At 58.8% G+C, this 27,284-nt stretch overlaps 1 protein-coding gene across 2 annotated transcripts in view; it reads left to right on the top strand.

Moving 5' to 3' along the window:
• The window catches only part of KCNN3 (potassium calcium-activated channel subfamily N member 3), a 111,552-nt gene that overhangs the window by 26,374 nt on the left and 57,894 nt on the right, over nt 1-27,284 (top strand). For both annotated transcript variants that reach the window (XR_006741986.1, XM_045583341.1), the window contains exon 2: nt 5,162-5,257. Coding sequence is in view for 1 of the 2 variants with exons in the window: in XM_045583341.1 (XP_045439297.1) it covers nt 5,162-5,257 (96 nt within the window). In the remaining variant the exon portion in view is untranslated. The remainder of the gene's footprint in view (nt 1-5,161; nt 5,258-27,284) is intronic.

A 27,284-nucleotide genomic window follows, 5' to 3' on the forward strand; every position in this document is an offset into this window, starting at 1 on the left:
CGTAATCATTACTGCGCTGGCCAGTCTTTGGAAGCCACGGGCAGGCAGGAGAGCAATTTATACGCTGGCTCCGGAGCCGGGCACACGCTCCATCATTCTGCACCGCTTTGGGGGAGGGAGGCCCGGGGCCTTCTGAGGGCCTCACCGCAGACTCGGGGAGCCAGGGGGCACGGTGGGGTGTTGGTGGGGGTGTTGGTGGGCGCAGCCTGGAACAGGGAGGCAGGCAGATCTGGAGTCATCCCAGCTCCATCAGTCCTGCCTTTGCCATTTGCTGGCACATCCGGGGACAAGCTAATGTCTCGGAGCCTCGGGGTCCTCCTTCGTAAAAGCTGGCGATGCCGTCTTACATGGAAAGCCTGACAGTAGTTAGTTCTTTATCACAGATGTCGTCATCGACAGGAAATCACAGCTCTGTGAAGGGCTGGCCGATGGCCTGGGGCAGGACAGGGACCACAGCAATGGGGGTGTCTTAGGGGTCACCCTCTCACTCAGGGGCACCCCTGATGGCTTATCACCAGCCTCCGCTGGAATGGTGGGAATTCACTATGTCACACGGAGGCCTCGTTCGTTTGAAGGAAGGGGAGAAACATGGTATATAGAAGAAAATCTGGCATAGAGCGAACATCCGGGCTAGTTGTGTGACCTTGGAAACGTCGTTTTATTTGTTTCTCTGTTAGTGAAATGGAGATTTGGCCTCGTCTATAGGGTGTGGACGGAAGTTAAGTTGGGTAGTAGGCTTCGTATGGGGCTTGGTACGCAGTCAGGACTCAATAAATGTTAGGTGAAAATAAAAGGACTATTACTAAGTAATTTCAGAAAGTACTTCTTTATTAAAAAATTTTTTTTATTGATTTCAGACAGGAAGAGAGAAAGGGAGAGATAGAAACCTCAATAATGAGAGGGAATCATTGACTGATTGCCTCCTGCACACCCCATACTGGGTTTGACCCTTGACTGGGATCGAACCCTGGACCCTTCAGTCTACAGGCTGATGCTCTATCCGTTAAGCCAAACCAGCTAGGATGCAGGAAGCACTTATTAAACACCTTCTGTATTCAAGCATCAGCGGTGATATGGTATCAATGTGTTTCCTAGACTCTCCATCTCTCCCTGGTAGGAGCGTACAGATGTGTGCCGTGAGTTGAGCACCCAGCCTACCACTTTAGAACATGATACCATATTTTCCCCATTTTTTTTTTTATGAAAAGTAAAAATTTGAAAACTAATTGGAAATATACCAATATACCAATATACCAATACAAATATACCTCAGTTTTGAGGCCTGGGTTTTTCACTTGATATTAGATCCCGAACCTTTCCTCATATCTTCAAATTTTCTCTCTAGAAGTGCTTTTAGGTGGCTGCATAGTGTTCTGTCACTGGCTAGTCTAGACTTTACCTACCCACCCTACTATTTTGGGGCATGGAGGAATAAATGGCTTAACAATGACTCTTATCTGTAGAGACAGAACTCCTAAGTACTCATGTGCATTAAGGGCTATTATTCTGTTGTTGAAATGTCCTGAGCTGCAGGGGGCAGGGGTTGACCAGTTGGCCGTGGGACTGCCTTCCAGCCCTGTCTGTCTCCTTTGCCCTCAGACAGGAGTGAGGGGGTGGGGGGCGAGCAGGTGCACCAGGTGCCCCCAGGGCCTAGTGTATGGCCACTAATTAGCCAGCCCAGAGCCGCTATCATCACCCCAGAACCACATCCATTTCAAGCTTCATTGGCGCTCAGGCAGCAAAGAAGAGATGGTAATGAAATATTTATCCAAAAAGAAAACCTGTCTAGTCCGGCCAGAAGTATTTTTTTAAAAATATATTTTATTGACTTTTTACAGAGAGGAAGGGAGAGGGAGAGAGAGTTAGAAACATCGATGAGAGAGAATCATCAACCAGCTGCCTCCTGCAACCCCCCCGCCCCCCCCCACCGGGGATGTGCCTGCAACCAATGTAGTACCTGCCCTTGAGACCAGAATCGAACTTGGGAACCTTCAGTTCGCAGACCGCCGCTCTAGCCACTGAGCCAAACTGGTTTTGACCAGCCAGAAGTATTTGATGTGTTCCCCGGCTATTAAGAATGGGGGGTGGTGTATTTTTATTGACCTGTGATAGAGAAAGCAAGGGAATCTGTAGAGAAGCGAGTGTTATGGCTGACCCTCTGCACAGGCCATGTCCCTCCGGGGCTGGGGCTGGCCAAGGGGGCTGCACCATTCGAAGCCAAGGAGCAGGCGGGAGTTGCCTCTTCCATAAAGGCTTCAAGTTGTAGGACAAAAGGAAGAGGCTGAGAGGAGAGGAGACACCATCTGGCCCCCTTCACCTCTTCCTCTAAAGACGATAGAAATAGACTTGGATGACGGGTTCAGTTAATTTCTGCCAGGAAACATAATTTAGAGGTTGAAATGGGCGGCTGGTCCCACACCCCCTCCCCGGGAGGCTTGATGCTCCCCAGACGCCTCAGGCTCCTTTGAGAAGAAAGTTATGGTCGTTCCTGGCGCAGGAACATGGCGAGCTATTCCCAGCTGCTTCCTGTAGGGAGTTCTGTCTCACCCTGCAACGGCCCGCGTGTCCCTGACCTCGCCGCCTGACCTTTCCCGCCTGTGGCTTGGGTCATGTTTCAGGCATCGAGGGGTGCTTTTGAAGACCAGAACCTTCTCCAGGCCTGGAACGGAGGTCTGTTTTGCTTCGTGCTCATAACAGGAGCAGCACACCGCCAGCCCCGTGCACGTGTGCGGAGTGATGCCTGCAGGCGGCCCTTCATGAATGCCTGGGCCACGCCAGCGGCTTCTGTTTAGATTACTGTCTGGGCAGCGCACAATGGAGCCCCTTCCCCAGAGCTGGACAGCGTTCGTGTAAAAGTCCCATGGGGAGGGTCTCTGTAATATCTGAGACCCGTGGTCAGCAAACTGCGGCTTGTGAGCCACATGCGGCTCTTGGCCCCTTGAGTGTGGCTCTTCCACGAAATACCACGGCCTGGGCGAGTCTATGTTGAAGAAGTGGCGTTAGAAGAAGTTTAAGTTTAGAGGGAGGGAGGGAGGGAGAAAAAAAAAGAAGTTTAAGTTTAAAATATCTGCCTCTCCAAAGAAATTCCAATCGTTGTACTGTTGATATTTGGCTCTGCTGACTAATGAGTTTGCTGACTGCTGTCTTAGAGTATCTAATTCACTGTTGGGCGTGTAGTAGTTGCTCAAGAAATGAGAAGTGGTTGAAATGGTCGTGAAGGAAAGAAACCATGAATGAATGAGCGGCCTCCTGAGTTCTCCCTTGGGATTCCCAGGTGCTAGTTCCTGCCTGGCATAACGTGGGCCCCGGGAACTGTACCAGATCAGTGACTGTCAGATGGACAGACATAAGGGAGGGTTGTTGTCATTCCGTCTCGGCCTGCAGAGGGCGGTGGGAGTGTGGGTTTGGGTGGGACACAGTGGTTGGGACAACACTACCCACCCCTGCAGCCCCCAGCCCCCTGTCACTCTCTCTGAAAGCTTTCTTTAAAAAAAATTTTTTTTTTAAATTACTGATTTCGGAGCAGAAGGGAAAGATAGAGAGAAAGAGAAATAAGAACATCAATGATGAGAGGGAATCACTGATTGGCTTCCTCCTGCATGCCCCACAGTGGACATGTGCCCTGACCGGGAATTGAGCCTTGATCTCCTGGTTCCCAGGTCGAGGCTCAACCCCTGAGCCAGGCTCTCTGGAAGCTTTCTGAACAGGGATGTCTCCCTCTCTTGATTCTCTCCACCCAACCCGGGTTTACTGTGGGTTTCACCAGGCAGTTAATCATATCCCACCTTTGAAATCCCTTCCGTTGTTGTTGCAAGAGGTCATGGGGGACACTTCTCAGAGGGCGTTCCTGCTGTTCCCATTGGAGAGAGGGCCCGGGGGCTTGTGGGAGTGCTCCCCTCGAGCCGGCTGGGAGCTCGGCACAGGCCTCTCTGAGCGTTAGCCGGGGTGTGTGTCGAGTGAGATAGAGGCCAGGGCCGAGGTGAGGATGGATGGGACGGGTGTGTGAAAGCACCTTGTCCACTGTAAGGTGCTTCGTGGAATCGGGCGCTGCCCTGACCCCAGCCCGGGGAGCACAGGGGCTGTTTCTTGTTCGGTGTCCAGCTCTTGGGACGCCCGGGCACCGGCCTCTCACCCGCTGCCTTCGCTAGGGCTGCGCTCCTGTCTCCCTTTGGGCTTGGAAGCCATCTCTACTCCCAGGCTTTCCCACGCCCAGGAAGGCACGGGGTCGCCCTGCATTTGCAGGGGAAGCAAAGTCAATGGCAGTGGTTGTTGGCCTTGACACAGCCAGGCACCGGTCCAGCCCTTTGCACACACACACGTCCGCTCCTTTTCACAGCAGCCGCACGGGGTAGGCTCTCCCCACGAGGCTCACGAGGCAGCCGGGCTGCCCGAGGTCACTTAGCTGGTGGCTGTCAGGGTTCAGACCAACAAGCTCTCCCCAGAGCTTGTGCTCCCAACCAGGGGGTCCTCTAAGCTCCTCTGGGGCTGGAAGGCTGCGGGGACGGCCACGCAGCCAACCTGCCTCCCCCATCCTCCGCTGGGAGGCCCCCCAGGGCCCTTCTCCTGCCCAGGACGCCTAGGTGCTCATGTGCTCAGCCCCCGTCTCTCTCCAGTCACTCTTCTGCCACCCCTCTCTCCCTCCCTGTCCTTGACCTAAAACATGAGATGAGAGCAGCAGCCACGACATTCTAATTCATTCCTGAAAAAATTCTGCACGGTCAGAGAGACAGGGACCGCTGGAATCCTCTGGCTCAGGTTTGTGAAGAGAAAGAGAGGCCTCAGCTGGCACAGGATTGATGCCCAAACCATATCCTAGCAGCACTAAAAAAATAAAAATAAAAAATTACGTTCACATGACTTATGAGCTTGGAGGCAAGAATTCTAAACAACACATCAAACCGACTCCAGTCACACATAACAAAGGTGATCCATCACACCCAGGCAGCCTTCATCCCAGGGAGGCCCCGATGATGGAACCCTGAGGACAGCGGCCGGGCGGGGAGCAGCCGCTGAGGTGGTGCGGCCCAGGGCCCCGCCGAAGGCCCTTCCTGGTGCCCGTCCCTCCTCTGCCCCCAGGCTCCCCCTTCCCGTGGCCTCTGTGTAAAACACGCCGCCCCATTCCTGGCCGTCACGGGTAACCCTCTCTCTGTTTCTCCCGCAGGATTCCATGTTTTCGTTGGCCCTGAAATGCCTTATCAGTCTGTCCACCATCATCCTCTTGGGTTTGATCATCGCCTATCACACCCGTGAAGTCCAGGTAGGTGCCCCGGGCCCTCACCCGCCAGGCGGTGGCCATTTCCAGCAGCAGGCTGAGCCTGGCCTCGCCCCCGCGTCACCCCCTAAGCGGCTCCTCGGGGGGGGGGGGGGGTTTCCTAAGATGGCGTCCGAGATCCTGGCTCTTCCGTTGGTTTGGACGCTCATGGCGGGGGGAATGGGGAGGCTGCCCTCTGGCTGTAGAACAACGGCGACGTCATCTTCTCTGGGGGATCCCAGCGGCACGCGTGGCTCTGTGATTTAGGGAGGCGTCTGCTCGGAGTACCAGGACCACGGCAGTGTTGGAACACATGAGCCTCGCTTCCTCCGAGGACCCTGTGCGTTGCTTTGACTTCTCACTCACTGGATCCTTTCTGAACTTGAGTCACAGAATCCCCCCAGTGAGACAGACCTGTCTCGTGTCCTCCTCCTACACACACACACACACACACACACACGCACATGCAAACGCGTGCACACATGCACACTGCACCGAATACCACCAGAAACCTGCATTTCCATGTGCGGTAGACTTTATCCTGTCCGGGGGAGGGGGAGCGGCTGTCCAGGAGGGACTTGGCACCCAGAGAAATATCGGCCGGGCCCCTGGGGTGCATTTCAAGTTGAGAACATTGTTCTCCCCGGGCTGGGAGGGCAGAAAGGAGAGGGCAGATCTGTGGCATCTTCTGTGACAATGGCCCTTCAGGATGGCCTGCTCTGGGGGGCCTGGGCATCCAGGTGCTCTTTGTCTCACATGTGAATCCGGGTACAACCCCGGTCCTTTGACTGGAGGAGCTCAGATAGACCCACCTCTGGGCAGCAGCAAGAGATGGACAAAGATCAGAACTCGGGGTCAGAACATCTGGGGTCAGGACTCCACCGTGACCTCTTCTCATGGTGTGTGTGTGTGGCCAGGCCCGTGACCTTTCTGGGTTGGAACATGTGACTTTCTTTGCTGGTCTCTGAAGAGCCTTGGTAACAGCAGAGAGTACAGAGAGGGCTTTGACGACATGGAAACATCAGTCCCTTCCCTGCCCCACTGCTCCCAGCGGGGCCCGCGCCTGTGCACGCTGGGCCCGGCAGATGGTGACCGTCACGTCTGCCCGGTGCTGGCAGGGCGCAGGGCTTGCTCTCCATGCCGGACCCAGCCTGCCTGGCCCCAGCTCCGTCGCCCGGCCCCGCATCCGACGTGCCCCACGGCCTCATGGGAAGCCTCCGGTCTGTGGCTCCCTCTGGGCCTCTGACCTTCCGAAGGTCAAGTTCTTTCTGGAGGGGGACGGGAGAGGTGGGGGCCCAGGTTCTCCTGGGGGCGGTGGTGGGGGCCAGGAGGGCTTGCTCCTACACCTGCATCCACTGTGTGCGCCTCACCCGGCTGTCCTGTGTTTGTCCCGTCCTTTTCTCCCCCACCTCAGGGCCTAGGATGCCATCCATCTTTTCATTTCTCAGGACTCACGGTGGCTGACAAAGAGCTGGGGTGCGCAGTACATGTGCTGAATGAAAGGGCCCTGGGTCCAAGGTCCCTGGTTTTAAAAGCAATATCGGCCATTAGTTAGCGCTGCGGTCTTGGGCCTCCGTTTCCTCATCCGTTCATTGGGGCTCCTAAGCCCCCCAATTCTGCAATTCTCTGATTGAGGGGTGGTGAGCGGCCAGCGGGGGACCGGCTTCCGGAGAGAGGGCGGACCGCTGGCTCTTATCCGGGTGGAGCCCCCGGCAGGCCCCTTCCGTAGGGAGCGGCCTGATGTGCTCCCCCGGAGTGAGGCCGGGGTGCTCACTGCCGGGTGCTGGCGGGGGCCGTGCCAGGACCTGCTCGGCACCTCGCTCGTCCTGACCAGTTGCTAGTCACGTGGTCACATGTTAGCAGGGACCAGATGACCATCTCTCCACCTCCCCCAGCTCTGCCCCAGATGCTCCCCTCCAGCCCCAGGCCCCGGCCCTGCACACAGACGCTGGGGTGCCGTCTAAAACCGTATTCCTCTTGGTTAGTTTGGACAACTCGTGGGTTTTTTTTTTTGAGAAAGAAAAACTCGGAAACAGTACTGGGTGACTCCCAACCGAACTCTGGCTTTAAGTCGGACAGCCTCGGCGCGGCAGGCTCTCAGAGGGGATGGGGGCAGGGTGGTGGCTCTGAAACAGGGAAAGGGGCGGCGAAGATGGCCGCCGGCCTCTGCTCAGTCTCCCCTTGTCTCGCCAGGGTGGGGCATGGAGCACGCAGCATGGAGCTCTCAGAGGCTCAGGCGTCTGCTATGCTCCTGCCAGTGTGTCCTGGAAAGAAACGAGAACACACACACACTCACACACACACACAAACACACGCACACGCATTTTTAATTTTTAAATTGATTTCAGAGAGGAAGGGAGAGGGAGAGAGAGACAGAAACATCAGTGATGAGAGAGAACCACTGCACGCCCCCCCACTGGGGATCAAGCCTGAAACCTGGGCATGTGCCCTGACCGGGAATCGAACCGTGACCTCCTGGTTCATGGGTTGATGTTCGGCCACTGAGCCACGCCAGTCAGGCAACAAGGCGTTTTGTAAAAATGTACCAAAACGTTGAAAACCTTACTCTCTCCCGGAGAGCCCATTTACTCCTGTGGTTTGGCGACCACCAACTCGCAGTCGGGCCACGGCAGCCTCCCAGGCCGCAGGCTCACGTGTTCAATGTCATTGGCACATCCCCGGCTCAACGCGCAAAACATGGGACTCTCTGCTCCGCAGTGTCCTCCCTCCCCCCACTCTGCATCCCCTTCCGGCTCACCCATTCAGTGTCTAGGAAGCCCAACAGCCTTTCGTTCCTCCAAGCGGTTGCCAGCCTCCATGCCTCTCTGGCTCTGATGAGGCCGCCAGTGCCGCCCCGGAGGGCAGGAGAGCAGGTGGCTGAGAGCAGGGACTGCAGAGGGCTCTGGCTTGGGTTCAGATCCCGCTCGTTGACACATTGTAGTGTGTGATGGTGTGACCTTTAGCAAGTTTTGAATCCCTCTTTGTCTATTTCCTTCCTGCAAAATGGGGCTAATAATAGTGCCCGTCACAAAGGGCTGTTGTGCAGATCAGATGAGATAATACATGCAAAACACCTTCGCTCAGGAGGCCGTGTCTGCTGGGCAGGCAGGGCGGGAGAGGTCTTGAGATAGACAACAGGCCTGAGGCGGGAGCTGGGGCAGGCTGTGGGGGCGCCTCTGGAACCAGGTCCTGAGCAGGGGGGCTGGGGACTTCAGAAGTCATTCACACCCAACCTCTGCCTTCGGAAGCTGCCGGCCCTAGGCCTTGACTCAAGGGAGACAGAGGAGTGGAGAGAGAACAGAAGGAAGGTGTGTGTTAGTGTGTTTTTAAAAATATATATACTTTATTCATTTTTTACAGAGAGGAAGGGAGAGGGATAGAGAGTTAGAAACATCGATGAGAGAGAAGCATCCATCAGCTGCCTCTTGCACCCTCCCTACTGGGGATGTGCCCATAACCAAGGTGCATGCCCTTGACCGGAATCGAACCTGGGACCCTTCAGTCCACAGGCCGACGCTCTGTCCACTGAGCCAAACCGGCCAGGGCAGGAAGGTGTGTTTGTCCTTCGGGAGGTGGCCGCCTACTAAACCTTGGAGGCTGGGTCTCCACCCCGGTCGGCCGCTGGTAGTCACGCCCTAAGCTTGCCTCTGGCTGGTTGGCTGGTGAATTTGGATCGCCCTCCCTGGGTCCGAGATGGGCCAAGGCCTTCTTTGTGAACGGAACAGATGGGGGGCCCTGAGATCCAGAGACCTCCAGGCAGACGGCCCTGCCAGCCTGCTTGGTCTGAGGACACCAGCCCCTTCACCAGGCACGCTGCCCAGAGGTGAGGAGGGAGCTCCCGGCACTTAGGGGTGCAGCGATGGACAGGAAAATTCCAGATGGCAGCCACTGCTGCCAAGCTCCCGTCCACCTCCTGCTCCACCCGCTCTAACAGACCCGCCCCGGACAGATCTCTGCAGACGCAGGAGGAGGGAAATGAGGAGTGTGTTCCAGGGGGCGGTGCCCGGGGGCCACTGTGCATCAGCGGAGGGCATCCCTTATCCCCCCACCTTGAGCCCGGACCCCGGGAGTCCCTGTCAGATCACCCTTCGCAGGTTTTCCGAGAGGAGGCCCTCCTGCCGCTGCTCAGCGGTGATGCCGCCTCCTGGCCTCGTCTGGGGCTTCGTATGTTCCGGAGGGTTTTCCCGTGTGTTATCAGACCTTTGGGCTGCCTGAGGTCGCCTCCCAGGCCTTCAGGTTTCAGCACGGATGTTTCCTCCCCGCGGAGCTGTTCCAGGCACCCCACTCCCCGAGCAGAGCACGGCCTGACCCCGTGTGTCCTGTGGGCCTGCCTCGCCGCCCGGGCCGTGTCCGTGGTGGGAACCTCGGGGAGAGCGCCTCGCACACAGCAGGGGCTCGCAGGCGGGAACAGTGAATGGATGACAAACCTGGGACAGGCGGGCGCGTTTACCCTCCCTCGTCACCGGGGAGACGGCTGAGCTGTGGCCGACCCGTCCGGGGGCCTGGCTTCTGGCCTGTGCTCTGGTCTCATAAGGGCGCTCGGGTCCCAGCGGGCTGTTCCTGTGAGCTGGCCGTGCCCGCGTGGCCCTCCCCGCCACCGTCTCGACCCTTCTTGTGGGCCAGCCTCAGCCCACCCCTCTTCACTTGTGGATCTGCTGCTGGCCGTGGCTGGCCGTGGCTGGCCGTGGCTGGCCGTGGCTGGCTGTCGCTGGCTGTGCTGGCTTGGTTACTATGGCAGTCTGGCAGTCTCTGGGTGACATTTTGGTCTTATTTGCTAAATATTTAAATATGTGGATTTAACTCTTTCTGCCTCAAAGAGGGCTTCCTGCTCTCCCCCTCCCCGCCCCCACGCCCTTCCTCGTAGGTGTGATGGCTCCTGTGCTGTCACCGGGCCTCCAGGCCTCGCGCCCGGAGCTGTGGGCCTGCGTGCAGGTGGTGGCGATGCCGGGCTTCCCCGTGGCCGGCAGTGGTTTTCTGTTCTGTGCTCGGAAATGGCACCCTGTGCTGTGCTCCGCCCCAGGCCGGTGCAGCATCTGTGGACAGGTGTGGACACCGCCCCCTCAGCGGGTCAGACTCGGGAGGGACAGGCCTGGCCCCGCTCTCTTAAACACAGGAGCTCAGGGGTCAGCCTGCTGGGGCTTTGCTGGCTTCCAAGCAAATGGGGTGCTTCTCGCCAAGTCCTCTGGAAGCTTCCTTGGCCCTGGAGTCCAGGTGTCAGAGGCGTCCTCGGCCCTGGGAGGATCAGGGTTTGTGAATGGGATGTAGGTGTCTCCTCACTTCCCACTCTCCCCCCTGAGGCCCAGAGCGGCCCTCGTGGTGGAATCCATCCCCCCCTCGTGTTGTCTTGGAAACCACACACTGCCCTCTCCCTGGGCCCAGTGAAGTGAGGGGGTGGCACGCCTCTCAAGAAGCTTCTGCTCTCATTTTGGGGACTTGAGAGATCCTCCTCCCGGCAGGGGCAGCCGAGTGAATGAACAGGCTGTGAGAAAGCCAGCTGCTGCCTGTCCTGCCCGCCCGAACCCTCTGCCACCTCCCCTGGTCCGTCCGGGGTACCGGTCACCGTGTGAGCTTGGACCAGCTTCTCTCTCCACCTCAGCTTCGTCATCTGTAAAATGGGCTGTTTGGACCAGATTCTCTCAGGGCCTCTGACGGTGTCCAGGACCCTCGTCTGAAGGATGCTCGATGATAAGGAGGGAAAAAATGGAGGGAGAGTCACTGTGGATAGGTTGTGCTGCCAATGACCAATGCAGTTTGTATTCAGGAAGCCCTTGTCCCTTCTCCTAACTGCCTGGCCTCTCTGTCCCCTTGATTAAACCTTGAACTTGAAACAGTAAATAATCAGAAAGAGAGTTCTTCAAATTTATAGAGGTGACTCCTCTTTAAAGACTCTTGTCAGTAGGAGCTGGTCCGGCGTCGTAAAGCTTTTAGGATAATTAAAGTCGGTGACCGAGTGCCCTTCCTCAATGCCGAGCTCCAGCCTCCTTCCCTGAACACAGGCTCCCGAAGTCGCTGGGGATCGAGTGTCACCTCAGCAGCCTGTTCCTTGTCCCTGAGCGGGCCCGACGGACGGATGGACGGACGGACGGAGGGCGTGCCTTCTCCTGTCCGTGCATCCTATTCTGTGCTGTCCTCCTCACTCTTCGTAAGCAGTGCTCTTGTCCCCGGAGCAGCAGATCCGAGGGCAGCCGATCGCCTGTGCATGTCGGCTGGCCGCAGGCTAGCAAGCCCACCGCGGGGAGGTGTGTTTTGAACGCCCCTCGGGGGTCCCGGGGCGCCTGGTGAAGAAACAGCGGCTCCTGGAGAAGCCGAGGGAGGGCCCCTCTTAGCCACCTTCACGGCCACTGCTGGCTGAGCCAGTGAAGGGGCCTGTGCACACGTCGTAGGAGCTCAGTGATTCCCCGTCTGGGCGCCAGATGAGCGGCTCCCTGGGGTTCTGGGCGGTCGAAAGGCACCGCTGAGATGGTGAGTGCTGGAGAGTTCTTCACCGCTGTTACTGCGCGGTGCCACCGAGAACGTTGTGATAGCTCTAGCCTGTTCGACTGGAATCTGGTAAAATGCCATTCTCCCGTGTTTGAGAGAAAAGGCAGCAAAACCACCGCTGCTCCACATCTCCCAAGCCCAGTCACTGGAAAAGATGCGAATGCTTATCTTTGAAGTAAAGAGCTCACTACAATTCAAACAGTTCCATTCCCTCCGAGCACGTCCCTAATCAGACCTATCGGGTGGCGAGATGGGCACTGGGGTTGTGATCAGTTGACGTGGGGCCAAGTCTGAGCTGCTCCCTCAGACATGGAGCTCTGGGCTGTGGGTGGTCTGGGCTGGCCAGGCCTCGGCAGCCCCCCGTGTCTCCCCATCCTTATTTCCTCCTTCTTCTGACTGTCCCTGTGGGGAGGGGCCAGCAATCCCACCCTCAGGTCTCCCCAGATGAGACACCCAGGTTCCCTGGCATCGTTAGGAGCCCTGTCTCCAACCTGCCCACTGCTCTGCCAGGGAGGTGAGGCGGACGGTCCGCACGGAGGGCCACCTCCCTGCTGTTCCATCCCCTCCCGGCAGCCAGAACCGGCAGGTGCCGCCGGCTGGCACCGCAGCCTGTTAGCTGACATGGATCAGATGTTTCCCGAACCCTCTGCATTGTCCCCGGAGCGGCCGAGCCACGGGCCCACCCGCCTCCCACCCTTGCTTGTAGGTTGGCGTTTGGGGCCAAGAGCTGCCCCTTCCCGTCGTCTCTGCTGGTTTCCCCGCATCCATCATGGCCCCTCGTCCCGTCTGCCGGGTTTGTCAGCCTCTCACTCAGCAGCACGTGTCTGGGCCTCCGGCTTCCTGTCGTCCTCCCACACGGGGCGGGTCTGAGGATGGCAGCTCCCTCTGGAGCCAGCCTCGCTCCAGATGCGGAGCCAGAGAGGGAATCTGGGGAGTCAGCTTCCTTCTGCTGGAGGAGAGACAGGAGGGATGGAGGGAGGAAGTTCGAGGATGTGAGGGGTCTTCCTCATTCTAAACACGCGGTGGCCTGCCCGGAGCTGTGCTGACACGCCCCCTCTCTCCCTCCTCCCCTCCCTCCCGCGCTCTGCACAGTTCAGAGCAGAGCGACCCCATCTTTGCGCTGCACCCCGTCTGTGGACAGGAAGGGTGAAGTGGGTGCTTGCAGCATTGCTCCGACAGGCTGTGTCTTAGGAGAGTTTTTGCTACGTGGCCGTGTGTCCCTGTGGCTTCAGCATTCCCAGAGCCACGCTCAGTCGCTGCTGGCCGTGGCTGTGACTGCTGACCCGTGGCGCCACGGGCCACGCTCACAAGCCAGAGGTCAGTCACCATGGAGCTGTCCGCCAGGTGCAGAGCAACCGGACCTCTGAGCTCAGGGCCACGAGGCAGGCCCCTGACGCTCTCCTGTGTTAGTGACGCCACGCCCTGTCCCCCGTGCACCTCACTTCCCTCCTTTGTGCAGCATGGGCAGGGAGCTGTGTGCTCCCCAAGGCTCCTCCGGGCTCGCTCTGGGCCTCTGGCTAGAATGTGCTGGAAACCTTATTGATGTGAGAGCAGAGCGCAATGACCACCACTGGGTGTGTGTTGGGGGGGGAGCGGGGGACAGGGGTGGGGTGAGGTGGGCAGGGTGATGTTTGCCTTCCTGCTGCTGTTAGAAATAGCCACTGTTGTCCACCTCCCCAGAGGACGGGACAAAAGGTGATTCATTCACCGGACACAGAGCTATTGGAGGTCTGCTCGGAGCCAGGCCCCTCGGGCTTGGCAAGGCCCCTGCCCAAAAGGGGCTGGTGATCTAACGGGAGATAAGCACTCGGCTCCCGCCGCTGCTGCCAAGGGCTGGGCGAGCTGTGGAGCAGGGTGCGGTGGGACCAGGCCCTGGCGGCTGGGCAGAGCTCTCGCAGGTGCAGGCGGGTGAAGGTGCTTCAGGGGGAGGGATCTGCTGGAGCAGGTGGGGGGGCAGGGTCGGGGAAGTGCAGAGCTTCTGGGGGTGGGAGGACAGAGTCGGCCATACAGACGGTGGTGAGGAGCAAGAATGAAAAGGGAGTCCGGAGTCCGGTCCTGGCCTGTTGGAGCAGAAGGGGCCAGGGGTCCATGTCTCCAGCAGTAACTGCATCACGGTCAGGAGGGACTCAGGGTTGGCAATCTGATGGGGGACAGGGATGTCCAGGGGCTGAACCCCCAAGTTGTGTTGGTAAAGCGTGTTACGTAGGATTGAGGAGACATCACTCGTCAACAGTAAGACCCAGGGGTGGGCCGGGTGGGGAGTCTGGCGGAGGCCCACCCCTCCCCAATTTGGGCACCAGGTTGACTTTATTTTATTTATTTTATTTTTTCTCTTTCATTTTTTTATTAACATATTATATGTGTACATATCTCACCAATTCCCCCCCACTCCCATACGTGCCCTCCCTCCCCAGAGTTTTGCGACCATTGGTTATGCTTATATGCATACATACAAGTCCTTTGGTTGATCTCTTATCTCCCCCAGATCTCCCTACCCTCCCCAACCAGGTTGAACTTTAAAGCCCAGGGTTGGTGGGGCTGGAAGAAATGTTGAGAAAACCTCCCTCCTCAGGGGGTCTTCAGTGGGAGGAATGACAGTAAGACCCGGTGCACCCTCGTCCCAGAGTGAGAGGACGGAGCCCGAGTCGGGCTGGCTCAGTGGCTAGAGCGTCAGCCTGTGGAATGAAGGGTCCTGGGTTTGATTCCGGTCAAGGGCACGTCCCTCCGTTGCAGGCTTGAACCCTAGCCGGGGCGCATGGGGGCGGCAAGGTCCCTGCCCCTCCTGCTCCCTCTGAAAACACCGATGGGGAAAAGATGCTCGGGCGAGGATTAACCACCACTGCAAAGAGTAAGAGGAACGAGAGAGCTCCCTCCTGGCCCCAGCAGCGGAGTCCTGTGATCTCATGGAGCCACCAGACCGGAGCCTGCAAGGACCCGAGCGTGTCTTGCTCGGTCTGATCCTTTTAGATGCTTAGCAGGGATCTGCCCTGAGACGTCACGAGAACCTCGCGATGTTACAATTTTGATCTTTTCTTATTGTTCTCAATCCCACCCCTCTCTCCCCCCTAAAAGTACTCTGTTCCGAAGTGGCCAGGGAGGCTGAGCGCCCTCAAGCAGGGCGTGTGGCTCTTCCTGGGCCTGCAACATGCCGCCTGCAGGTCTGGTGAGGGGGCTGCGGGATGGGCTCCTGTCCCCAGGCTCGGCTGCCGCCTGAGGGAGCTGTGATGTCACCTGAGACGGGAGGGGGCTTGTCGGCGAGGAGAGGGCAGACAGGTGCACGATCGGGAGGCGGATGGGCTGCCCGCGGCGAGCACAGAAGCAGCTGACGTTGCCTGGGAAGCATCCGCCTGTGGCTCAGGCTGCCGCTGGCTCCAGCAGGACCGCTTCCCGGCAGCTGCCCCGAGACCGAGACCGTCCGCGCTTGCTCCCCTGGGCTTCCTCTCAGCATCCTCTGACCCAGCGCGCTTCCACCCGGCCCTCCGTCCCGCCTCAGCCTCTCCCCGCTTTCCCATCTGGGCCCGTGGTGTCTGTTGCTGCGGGCTGGCTCTGAATTGGGTTTTATCACCGGGACCGCCCGGCTCTGGAGACAGAGAAAGAGGAGGACCATGAGGGACAGGGCCTCTTGTAGCCGAGAACATTCTGATCTGGATGAGTCTGCGGGATAAATTTAGCCCCCGGGGCTGGTGCAATATTCTAACTTGGTGGGAGTCCTCGGACACCCGCGGTGGGGAGGGGACACGTCTTCCCGCCCCTGCCTGTCCACGCCAGGGCCACGGGAGACCCGGGGTTTATGACCGTGATGCAGAAGCACTGTCTCCGAGGCCCTGGGCGGACACGAAATTTATTCACCTGGCATCCAATTCCCTTTCTGGCTGTTTGTCGCTCTCGAAGCATCTACATTTTTACGGCTGGCACATTTCAAGGTGGAAATCCAGATGAATAGGCTGTGCTAGCCGTGTTCTCGTGTTCTCAGGATTAAGTCAGGGGGAACAGAAATATTAATTAGGAGTTTCTGAGAAGATAGAGAAATCGAGTATAGAGTGGAACATTTTATTATTATTTTTATTGATTTCAGAGAGGGAGGGAGAGGGAGGAACAGAGAGAGGGAGAGGGAGAGGGAAAGGGAGAGGGAAAGGGAGAGGGAGGGAGAGAGAGAGAGAGGGAGAAAGAGAGAGGGAGAGGAAGGGAGAGAAACATCAGTGATGCGAGAGAATTACTGATCGGCTGCCTTCTACACGCCCCCCATGGGGGACTGAGCCCACAATTGGGGCAGGTGCCCTGACTGAGATCCAACTGGGACCTCCTGGTTCCTAGGTCGATGCTAGACCATTGAGCCACACCAGCTGGGCCAGAGGGGAGCATTTGAGATGCAGAGTCAACCGTCTGAATCCTAACAGGCGACTCAGGCAAATCACGGAACGTCCCTGAGCCATCTCCCCTGGGTAACGGGATCCAATGGCCACACAGGCGCGCTGAGAGCATCGGCTGTGGGGGCCGGTGAAGGGCCCACGAGAGCCTGGCACCACAGGGGCTTGGTGATATTTAAGTTAGGACCTTCCTTGCCAAGCTGATCACATTGCCACCCCAAGCCCCATGCCCATGGCACGGTGCTCCAGCCCTGACCTGCTGGGGGCAGCTGTCGGACCCCTGGAGCCCCGTTAGATGGCGTTTCTGAGGTCCTCGCTGGCCATTCCCACAGTCCTTGCTTAGCTGTTGGTCAGGAATACTGCCCAGGGCCGCCCCTGCCCACCCCACCCCCCGCCCCCTGCCCCCGCCCCATTTCCTGTTGTTTCTTGTGAACAGAGTCAGGAATCAGAAACGTGGTTTGTGCCATGTGAATGGGCATGCCCGGCTCTGGGGAGCCTCTGCCCCGCTCAGGGAGGACTGGCCGTTCCTACCAGCTCAGGCGCAGGTCACGGAACCAGGCTGACGGCTGGCCCCCGGGGCGGTGGGCAGAGAGTGGGCGGGTGCGCGGACCACGGCTGGCAGCTCCCTGGCAGGAGGGCGACGCTGAAACGAATCACAGCGGCAAAGCACCAGCAACTGTGCTACGCGGCTCGCAAAATTCATCTCAGGCAATCTTCACGCTCTCCTCGATTTATTCCCATCCGTCCTGTTTTCATTTCCTGTTGCCGCTGTAACCATTTACCACCAGCTTAGTGGCTTCAAACAACACACATCTATTACCTTTCCATTCTGGAGGCCAGAAGTCCAAAATTAGTGTGTTTATTTAAAAAAAAATGTTTTTATTGATTTCAGAGAGGAAGGGAGAGGGGAAGAGAGAGAGAGAGAGAAATATCGCTGATGAGAGAGAACCATTGATTGGCTGCCTCCTGCACACCCCTAGTGGGGATCGAGCCTGCAACCTGGGCATGTGTCTTGGCCGGGAATCAACCGTGACCGCCTGGCTCCTAGGTCGATGCTCAGCCCCTGAGCCACACCGGCCGGGCTAACATGAGCCTCACGAAGCCCATATGAAGGTGCCAGCAGAGCTGCACTCCTTCCCGGAGGCTCCAGGGGAGAATCGCGAGCCTTGCCTCCTCCCGTTTAGAAGCTGTTGGCCCTTCCAGCTGCACGGCCGGCAGCAGCCAGCGAGCCACGCCCTCCTCACGTCGCTCCCCTCTCACACGGACTCCTCCTGCCTCCTCTTCCACACGGAAGAGCCCACGAGGTCGCTCTGTGCCTCCCGACAGCCCAGGACCAGCTCCCGGGGAAGCCGGCTGGCTGGGCACTGCGATTCCATCTGCGTCCTCCGTGCCTCGTGGTCCCGTGACGTAGCCTGCGCACAGGTCCCGGGCGTTCCGAGGTGGACGTTCCGAGGGGCCGTCACTCTGTCCGCCAGGCCCCCGTGTGCAGACGAGGAAAGCGAGGCCTGGCGATTAGGCCGGCAGGCAGCTGGCGGGTGGCAAGGCTGGCATTCGAACGGCAGCTCCCTGGTCTAAGACCCACCACCACTCCGCAGGGTCCCCAGAAAACCAGGCAAAACAGAAGCCCCAGCACGGCCCCCGGACTGCCGACCGCGCTGGGGGGAGGGGAGAGGGGAGGAGCTCACCCAGGCTGGATCCCCGGGCACCGTCTCAGTGGGCACTGACCGGACAGGCTCCTCCGGTGAGGACGGTGCAGAGACGGAGCCAGTGGCCCTCGCCGGGGCTGTGCGCCGGAATCACCAGCGATGCCGGTGCCCGAGCCCCAGCCCGGACGGAGCCTGGGGTGCGGTTGCTCTGGGGCTGCCCTGGGTCCCGGGTTTTCTAGGCTCCCCAGGGGATGGGCCCTAAAGTCCAGGCCACGGGGGGAGTCACTGCTCTGAGCTAATTCGCAGCCCAGTCACGCTCCCGCCCCACCACAGCGGGCACAGCCTCTCCTTGGACAGAGGCCAGACGCCCCTCCCACCCCAGGACTTGGCACTTGGGCCTGCCCCACGGCCGGTCTCGCTCTTTCTTCCTGGCCGCTCCTTCGTTCCCTCGTTCGAGGCCCGGCTGTGTGCAGAGCAGCACGAAGGTACACAGACCCGGGCATGTTCCCTTCCCGTCATGCCCTTCGGCGTGTCTGTCTGCAGAAACGAATTGTATTCGCCGCGTTGGTGTGAGCCCAGGCAGACTGTGTCCTCCCACCCCCTCCAGCCACATGGCTGGCGTCTCCCTCCCTGGGCTTACCCGCTCCCTCGCCCCATGTTGGCCCACATTGTCGGTCGCTGGGCATATCTGCCAGCTGTGGGAACAGCTGTGCACCGGCACGGGGCCTCCCTACCCCCTGGCACGGTGCCCGGGCCCCGCTTGGTTGAACATACTGAGAAGCAGGACTCGGCACCCCCGGGGTTCGAACTGTAAAACGCACGATCGGAAGACAAAAGCTTGCTCCCGCCTGCCCGCCGCCCAGGCCTGAGGGGAGCCTGGCGAGCTGTGGGGTTTCCTGCTTTGGGGCAGTCCCTCCGTGTCAGGGCCGACAGGTGCGAGCCCGTCACGAGGCCCTGGTGTCAGTTGTGACCTGCAGCTCGGCGGGTTTGCCGTCAGAAGTGTCGCTCAGACCCAGGTCTGCGGGGGGAGCCGGCCTCGCAGCCCTGATGGGATTGCCGCTGCCCAGGGCTTTCTGGATGTCCACCACCCATCCTACCCATCCGTGCGCAGTGCTGTGATCACAAAGGTCCCTTCCGGGCCCCGACCACCGGAGCCTGGAGGGGTCTGCACGGGGAAGGAGGGCTCACGGCGGGCGGCTCCCAGGGAATGTCTGAGCCCTTTCACGGGCCCGGCCTCAGACTGGAGCCCTCGCACACACCGGAGCGGCGGCCCTGCGCCCCAGAGCTCTGTCCCCAGCAGGAGGCGCTCTCTGGCCTGGGCGGCTGAGAGAGGACAGGGCGGGGACTGTCATGTACACTGTCCCTCCCGACAGGGCAGCGTGGCTGCGGGAAGAGTCTCCAGGTTGCGGCCGAGGAGGAGCAGGGGGGTGGCAGCCAAGGGAACCTCCCCATCCTCCTCCTCACCTGGGCCGGTGCACGGCGTCCGCGAGGAGGGCCGCGAGCACGTTCCGGTTTCCTGGGGGTGAGTCCGGCTGGAGGGTCTCAGTAAATGGATCCTGTCTTTTCCCTGTGATATTCCAGGCCCGTGGTCGGCAAACCGTGGCTTGCAAGCCACACGTGGTTCTTTGGCCCCTTGCGTACGGCTCTTCCACAAAATACCACGGTCTGGGCGAGTCTCTGTTGAAGAAGTGGCATTAGAAGAAGTTTAAGTTTAAAAAGCGTGGCACTGAAACTGGTTTGGCTCAGTGGATAGAGCGTCGGCCTGCAGACTGAAAGGTCCCAGGTTCGATTCCGGTCAAGGGCATGTACCTTGGTTGCGGGCACATCCCCAGTAGGGGGTGTGCAGGAGACAGCTGGTTGATGTTTCTCGCTCTCTATCCCTCTCCCTTCCTCTCTGTAAAAAAACATATATATATATATATATATATATATATATATATATATATATATATATATATATTTTTTTATTTTTTTAATGTGGCTCTCAAAAGAAACTCCAATCGTTGTACTGTCAATGTTTGGTTCTGTGGACTAATGAGTTTGCCGACCATGGCTCTGGGGACTGTGTTTTGCCTCGTACTCTCTGGTTATAAATATTCATCTGCAGCTGGTCGTCTTTCTGCAACTCGGCTGGGAGTAGGCCTTCCTCTCCTCACCTACTCTCCCCTCCAGTGGCTTCTAGAGAGAGCCGAGCCGCCGGGCCTGGGCTCCGTGCAGTGCGGGGCTGGCCTGGCCTGCCGCCCTGTGCTCAGGATGGACTAGGTCTCGCCCCGGCCCTCCCTGCACGGATGTGGATGCCCCTTCCCGGCGGGGGGAGCGGGCTCCGGGCGCGGGGCAGGGCCTGCTCACCGGGCACGCTCAGAAAGCACACACGGGCGCGGGCCCCTCTCCCCGAGGATCTGGGACAGACCCTGCTCTGCCTCTTCTTCGCTATAAAGCCCCGGGCTGGGTGCTGAAGCTTCCCTGCCTCCGTTTCCCCACGGGTGACGCAGGATCCTACTAGTACTTCCCGGGGGGCTGCTGTGGCCGTTCGATGAGGCTGCGCGCGGAAAGCACAGGCAGAGCGATGGAGCTCCAGGTGGTAGCAGCGCTTGGCTGTGCTGCCGTGTTCATTCTGTCTCATCCTTCCCACCCTCACTGTCAGGGCCGGCACCCGGCGGCTGCTGATCACGGCCCCTCCTCTTCTGGGCCCTCCCTCCGCGTAGCCCTGAGCACCCTCCATCCGGGCACCTGCAGGGCAGAGGGAACTGGAGGGGGAGAGCTTCGCACCTGATCGTGCACCCCGGGGCGCCAGCCCTTCAGGCTCCTCGCGGGAACCTTTCCTGTCGGTGGGTCCCGCCGCGGTTGGCCGGCGCTGCCAGCTGTGGGGAAGCCCTGCCTCCACCACCTTGCCTTCCCTTCCTGGGCTTTCTGCTGTCCCCCTCACAGGCAAGTTGCTTAAAAATAAGGGGGCACACTGGGCTGGGGTGAAGTGTGAGGCCCGTCACCGTCAGGGAGAGGTTTTGTCCTGATGGCACAGAAGAGGAGGAAGAGAGAGGCAGGGGGATGGCCTGTCGGCGGCTCCTCTTCCAGGGGTGGGAGCTGGGCCCTTTGTCCCCGGGCGCTGGCGCGGGCATGGCCTCCCTGGGCCGGGCGCTCTCCTTGATCTATTTTCTCCCAGTGAATAGATCCAGCGCTGTCTCTAATGATGTGAGAGGAGAGAATAGAAAGTGGCGCTGGGCCTTTGCTGTCACTGCCTGCTAACACTTCAGAGTGGGAAGGGCCTTCTCCCATTTGCCGAGATAATGGTTCTCTTCGGTCAGAGGGAGCTCGCCGAGAAGCATGGCCCTCCCTGGAAAACAGAAGGGCCTCCCCGCTGGGGACTGGGGGTTCCCCTCCCCCTCGCCCTGCTCCTGGGCTCCCCTAGAATCTCAAGGAGAGGGAGGAGCCAGAGGCTGGATTCCGCTGACCAGCTTGGGCCCAGGACGGCGCTGTGGGCGGAGTCGGGGCCTGTTTCTCTCTAAGGGCCTCTCCTGGTGACGCCCGGAGTTCCGGGACGGAATTCTGAGACGGACTGTCATCAAACCATGGTGGGACGATGCTCTGCACAGGGCTGGGGTGGGGGAGAGGTCTGCTTTCCTGCTGGGGCCTGCATCCTGGCCAGCATAACATCCAGGAGCTCGGCACTGGGTCCCAGGACAAACCTTGGTCCTGAGCACCCATCTCCTGGGTGAAGGCGAGTCAGACGCCCCCCCCCCCCTACCCCCGAGCCAACGCTGGCTCCTGTGTGTGAGTCCTGTGGTAGAGGACACGGCTCTCTGAGGACGGTGGGGGGGGGGGGTCTACCACTGCCAGCACAGGGCCCTCATTCAATGCCCAGTGCGGGATTCAATGCGTCCTTGTGAGGGGGATAGAGCATCGGTCTGCGGACTGAAAGGTCCCAGGTTCGATTCCGGTCAGGGGCATGTACCTTGGTTGCGGGCACATCTCCAGTGGGGGGTGTGCAGAAGGCAGCTGATCAATGTTTCTCTCTCATCGATGTTTCTCACTCTCTATCCCTCTCCCTTCCTCTCTATAAAAAATCAATAATATATATATATATATATATTATTGATTTATATATATATATATATTATTGATTTATATATATATATATATATATATATATATATATATATTTTAGAAAAGGATCAGGCAGGCCAGTGTACATGCAGACGAGGACAGTGAACTAACGGGCAGCGATGGAGAATGGTGGAGAGAAGTTATTTTAGGCCTGGGGTTCCCAGAAAGACCTCTTTGAGGTGATGGTTCTGATGCTGTGAGATTTATTTCTATTAACATTAGCGCCTTCCTCTGTGTGCTACAGTGCATCTTCTCAAGAAAATGAGGCTCAGCCCTAACCAGTTTGGCTCAGTGGATAGAGCGTCGGTCTGAGGACTGAAGGGTCCCAGGTTTGATTCCGGTCAAGGGCATGTACCTTGGTTGTGGGCACATCCCCAGGGGGGATGTGTAGGAGGCAGCTAATTGATGTTTCTCTCATCGATGTTTCTAACTCTCTCTCCCTCTCCTTTCCTCTCTGTAAAAAATCAATAAAATAAAAGAAAGAAAAGAAAGAAAGAAAGAAAAGAAAGAAAGAAAGAAAGAAAAGAAAGAAAGAAAGAAAGAAAGAAAGAAAGAAAGAAAGAGTGGCTCAGAGGGGCTCATTAAGTTGCCTAAGATCAGAAAGCTGGTAAGGGGAGGAGAGATCATGTGACCCCTCCTCTGCCTGACTCCAAAGTTCAGATTCTCCCCACTCTCTTTGACTGTCTCCGGGAAGTAGGATATCCTTGTCCTCATGTTCACGGTGAAGCAGTGGCCATTTACACGAGCTCTGTGGCCCCATTGCAGCTCTCTCTGCCTCTGTCCTCGGGGAAGGGAAGAGGTGGGTTATCCAGGGGCCCTTTCTCCCTCCTCTCCCGGGACGTCCTCTGAGCAGGGAGATGGCACTGTCTGAGGGCTGGCTCTGGTCAGCAATCATCTGTCCCAGGCTCCCAGGCAGCTGGGCACTCCCTGTTCCCACAGACACAGAGGCTGGCAGGCTGCAGCTCCAGCTCCCAAACGCCGTTTCATTTTCTGGTTTAGTGACTGTTTCCATTCCACCAGCTCCAGCTGAAAAACCCTTTCATTTGTCACCAAAGCAAACCGCACCATAAAAAGAGCTGTGTCCTGTCCTCCGGGTGCTGCCTCATTTCCTGCCCCACGACGGGCGGTTCCCAGGAGCCCCTGGCACACCTGGACACGGGCCTGTGTGACACCACCCTGTGGGCCACCACGCTGGGCAGTGTGTCGGTTGAGTCTGGCTGGAGCCTCCCCCCACCCCTCCCACCCCACCCTGGCCTCAGACACTTTGGAACCTGCTGCTTTATGGGCACAATCGGTTCTTGAATCATGGCTGTCTCCCAGATCACCAATTTACAACCAGTTCCCGGTGGAACTTTGCAGCCAGATGAATTGGAGCCCGAGAAGTCCATGTACCCAAATTCATCCAATTAAAAATTAGATCTAAGCATTATATATGCATGAAATTATCCTATAAAATATCCTACATTATAAAAAGCTAATATGCAAATTGTCCCCTCCACCAGGAGTTAGACCGGGAGTTCACCCAGGAGTTCAGCCCAGGGGCGGGCTCAGCCAGCCAACTGCCGGTGGCCCCTCTCCCCAGCTGGCCCCACCCTGATTGGTGCACAAATTCATGCACCAGGCCTCTAACACACACACCCAGCAGAGGCCCGTTGCATGAAGAGATTTGTGCAATAGGCCTTCCTTCCCTTGGCTTTCAGCACTGGTTTCCTTCCAGCACCAGGGACCCTGGCCTTCGCTCCAGCCGGAGTCTGCCTTCTTTGTCTTTGCTGCTTTCTTTGCTTCTTTGTCTCTGGCCACTGCAGACTCAGGCTGGTGTCTGCCATCTTCACTGCAGACCCCAGAGTCTGCAGCCTTCGTCTTCGCTGCAGCTGGAATGCTGCTCCTGTAGATCCCTTCATCCCCCCCTCCCTCTCCTAGCAGACATCCTGCCCCGCCCAGCCACTCCGCATCTGGAGCAGCTGGGCAGCTGCCATCCCTGCCCTTCTAATTTGCATATACCCTCCTGATTGGCTGGTGGGCGTAGCAGAGTGATGTCCAGCTTGCATGTTTCTCTTTTATTAGTGTAGATATATGGTTAGGTGTCAGGCACTGTGCTGGGCCGATGGGGAATACAGAAATGGATGGATTGCCAGCTTTGCCCTTAACCTGATCTCAGACTAAGGGGTGGGAGAAGATGCGCTGGACTGTAATTCAAGGAAGACAGACTAATCACAAAGAACTATGGCGACCAGGGGAAGAGGCAGGAATTCAGACATGGAGACCAGGAAAAGTGTCCTGGGAGGCTGGTATCTCCAAGAATTTATGAGTCCTTTCTCCATCATCGCTGAGTGCATATCTCCCAAGAGAGAACACCTTCTAACTGCAGCGGCTGCTGTCTGCACTCATCTTCCCACACCAGGCCTCATGTGGACGGTCAGGGCAGTCTCTCGCCCTCCCCGATCACCTCATCCCACCTACACGGCTGCCGAGGAACTCCACGGACACACACGTCGGACCTTGTTCTTGTCTGAAAACCTTCAGCAGCGTCTCCCTGTCCTTGGCGTACAGTCTAGACTCCCCAGTGTGGCATCCAGGGTGCCCTGGAAGCTGGCCCTGCCCTGCTCGGAGCCACACCTGTGAACTCCCTTGAACCCCGTGCCAGTCCCCCCGGAGCTCCTGTGCCCTCCTGTTCTGCATCTCTGGGCCTTTGCCTGTGCCAGGCCTCCCCGGGTGCCCTTCTCCATCTCGCTTCGTCGGCGGACGCCTGCTCGTCTCTGCAGCTGAGCTGGCCATGCTGAGAGGCCTCCCGACTGCCCGAGCCAGAGCTGACTGCTCCTTCCGGAGCCTCACTCCGTCGCGGGCAGGCAGCCCCATCTCTGCCTCTCGTGTGTAAAACCGTCCTCTGCTTGCAGGACTTTTTCTCTTCAGTGAGCTCTTGGGGGCATTGCAGGCCCCTGCCTCTCTGAATCCGCCCCCCAGGCTTTTCCAGCAGCTCAGAGAGGCCTCTCTCCGAATGTTTGCAACTGAATTACGCGCTCCGTGCTTTCAGAGGTAACTCGGGAGGGTCCCAGAGGGAGCTGCCTCTTCACCTTGTGGTCAGCAGGCAGGGACCTGCCACTGTCACCAACATGGTGGCTCCCTCGGACGCCTCATGTCCCCTCTCACGCTTACAAAGTGCTTTCGTGCGGGTGGTCAGCCGACCGAGGCGGCCGGCTCTTTCCTCGGAAGCCAGCTGGAGAGGGGGCGCGGCTCCCCGGGTCACACAGAGGGGACCTCCCGCTGGGTCTCCCGTTTCTGTTTAGCCAATAGCTGCAGGAGCGTCCTGAGGCCACGGAGGCCAGAACGCAGGCCCTGTGGCCCCTGTGCCCCTGGGCACACGAGGATGTCATTCTCTAGCGGTTTCTAGAACATTCTGTGAAACATAGGATCTTCCGAAGGTGACACCTGTCTCCGTAACCTTAGTAGCGGCTCCCTAAGGAGCCTCCAGCGGGGGAGGCCCGCCCGGCCGCCGGCCGGGAAGAAATGGCCTCCCTGTCACACAGAGGGGCCCTGGGAGCGTGGCCAGGCATGTGCTCTGTGGAAGGTCAAGGAACAGCCTCCTCCGAGCAGGGCTGGCTGGCACATGACAGGCGCGCCGCGGGTCCAGGGAGGCCCAGGGCAGACATGAGCAGTCAATCCCAGCGTTCTTTCTGGATGAGCTCAGACGTCGTCCCAGAATCCTCACAGAGCACTCTGGGCCCATCATGTGGAGCTGACACCAGAGAGAGCCTGTGATCTCTCCCTGCTGCCCTGTCCCCCCGCCCCCTCGGTGCCCCGTGCCCACGCCACTCCGCTCATCCACAGGCAGGGCGCCCGGCCGGGCCTCCGAGCCGCTGAATATCTGATCCCTCCGAGGGAGACCCGAAGGGCGATGGTGGGTGTGCTGAGCAGGACAACAGTCTGCCCTCCGCAGCCCACTCCCTTTCTCAGCGGGCCCCCGGCCCCACCGGGGCACCCAGTTCCTCCCTCTGATCACTGAGACTGCCAGAGGCCTGGTGGGTACGTTTTCAGGGAGGACCGGGGTCTCTCCACCAGGCGTGAGCTCCTCTGAGGGAGGCTTTGTTCCTTCCGTCACCGAGTGTTTCTGGGGGGCCCGTGGGGAGACACAGACAGCCTCTGCCCTCGGGGAGCGTACGTCTCACAGCAGGCCAGACCTGAGCCAGGCGGCTGCACAAGGAACTGGGGAACGGCGACTCTAGGAAGTACCACAGGGAGCCTCGGGCCCACCCGTCCACGGGAGGCTGAACGGGCACCGACGTGGCCCAGGGAGGAGGGAAGGGACAGCATCACAGAGGCCTGTGTCAGGAGGGAGAGGATGAGCGTGACAGCCACAGGTGGCCGGCGGGGCTGTGACACGCCAAAGGAGGCCCTGCGGGAAGGGGGGGCCGATCCCTGGGGGCCCTGCAGGCCCCGAGAAGGTGCCTGGTCTTCCTTCCGCTCAGCAGGAGGTCACGGGGCAGCACCACGGTTCTGTGTCCCCACAGGGGCGTGGGATGGAGGTGTGGGTGCATCACCTCAGTGAGGAGTGAGGAGACACAGAGGGAAGGCTGAACACAGAGTCATGGGTGTTCTCGGGAGTATTGGCAAAGCCTGGAAGCAATGCCACCCCCGCCTCCCAGACCCCGGCTGCTGCCCCGGGGCTGACCTGGGCATCTGGCGCAGGCCAGAAAGTCACTTCCGGTCTTGGTCAGCTAACTTACTGCTGCGCCCAGTCTTTTAGGTATTTATTTCACTAGAGGCATTTTATGCTCAAGTTCTGCTTTCCCCCCACCCCTCCTCAACAGTTAGATAACAGTCTCCATTCAGCACCTTGACTTAAGTTATAAGACGTAAAATGGACTTGTTGTTTCCTTTCTTTATGAAAAGTATTAGTCGTGTTGAGAATTCGGTTTACATCGACAGCTCTCATTATAAAGGCAGTCTTTTGCGGGTTGTAACTTTCCAGTGGGGCCTGTCGGGTCCCACGCCTGGTGGTTTTGTCTGCAGGCTGCGCTGGGGTCTGGTTCTTTCCATGCCCTCCCCCCCCCCCTTGCTGGAAGGTGCGGCGTGGGCATCTTGGCGTGGGCTTTGCCACGCCAGCCTCCTGCCGAGGAGCAGGCATCCGGTGCCCCCCAGGCCGTGCTGCCCCGCCTCCAGCCTTCGCCGTGGACAGAGGGGCCTCACCGCTGCGCGCCTCCTCACACCGCCTTGTTCGCGCTCCACGACTTTCCATCTGCTGTTGGCACGTCTGACACCTCGCCTGGCACAGGGTGTGCTGCAGCTTTTAAACGGTCCTTCTCTCTGGATGGACGGTCCTTGTCCCGTGGGGAGGAGATGGTGGCTTCCAAGTATGTGAGGGGGGCACGTTCCTGAGGGCCATGGTTCTGGGTCCGAGGCTTCCTGCTCCTCGGGGAGGGCCACAGACCGAGCTCAGGGCAC

This window comes from Pipistrellus kuhlii, unplaced genomic scaffold (assembly GCF_014108245.1).
Source record: "Pipistrellus kuhlii isolate mPipKuh1 unplaced genomic scaffold, mPipKuh1.p scaffold_m20_p_18, whole genome shotgun sequence".
Lineage (NCBI taxonomy): Eukaryota > Metazoa > Chordata > Mammalia > Chiroptera > Vespertilionidae > Pipistrellus > Pipistrellus kuhlii.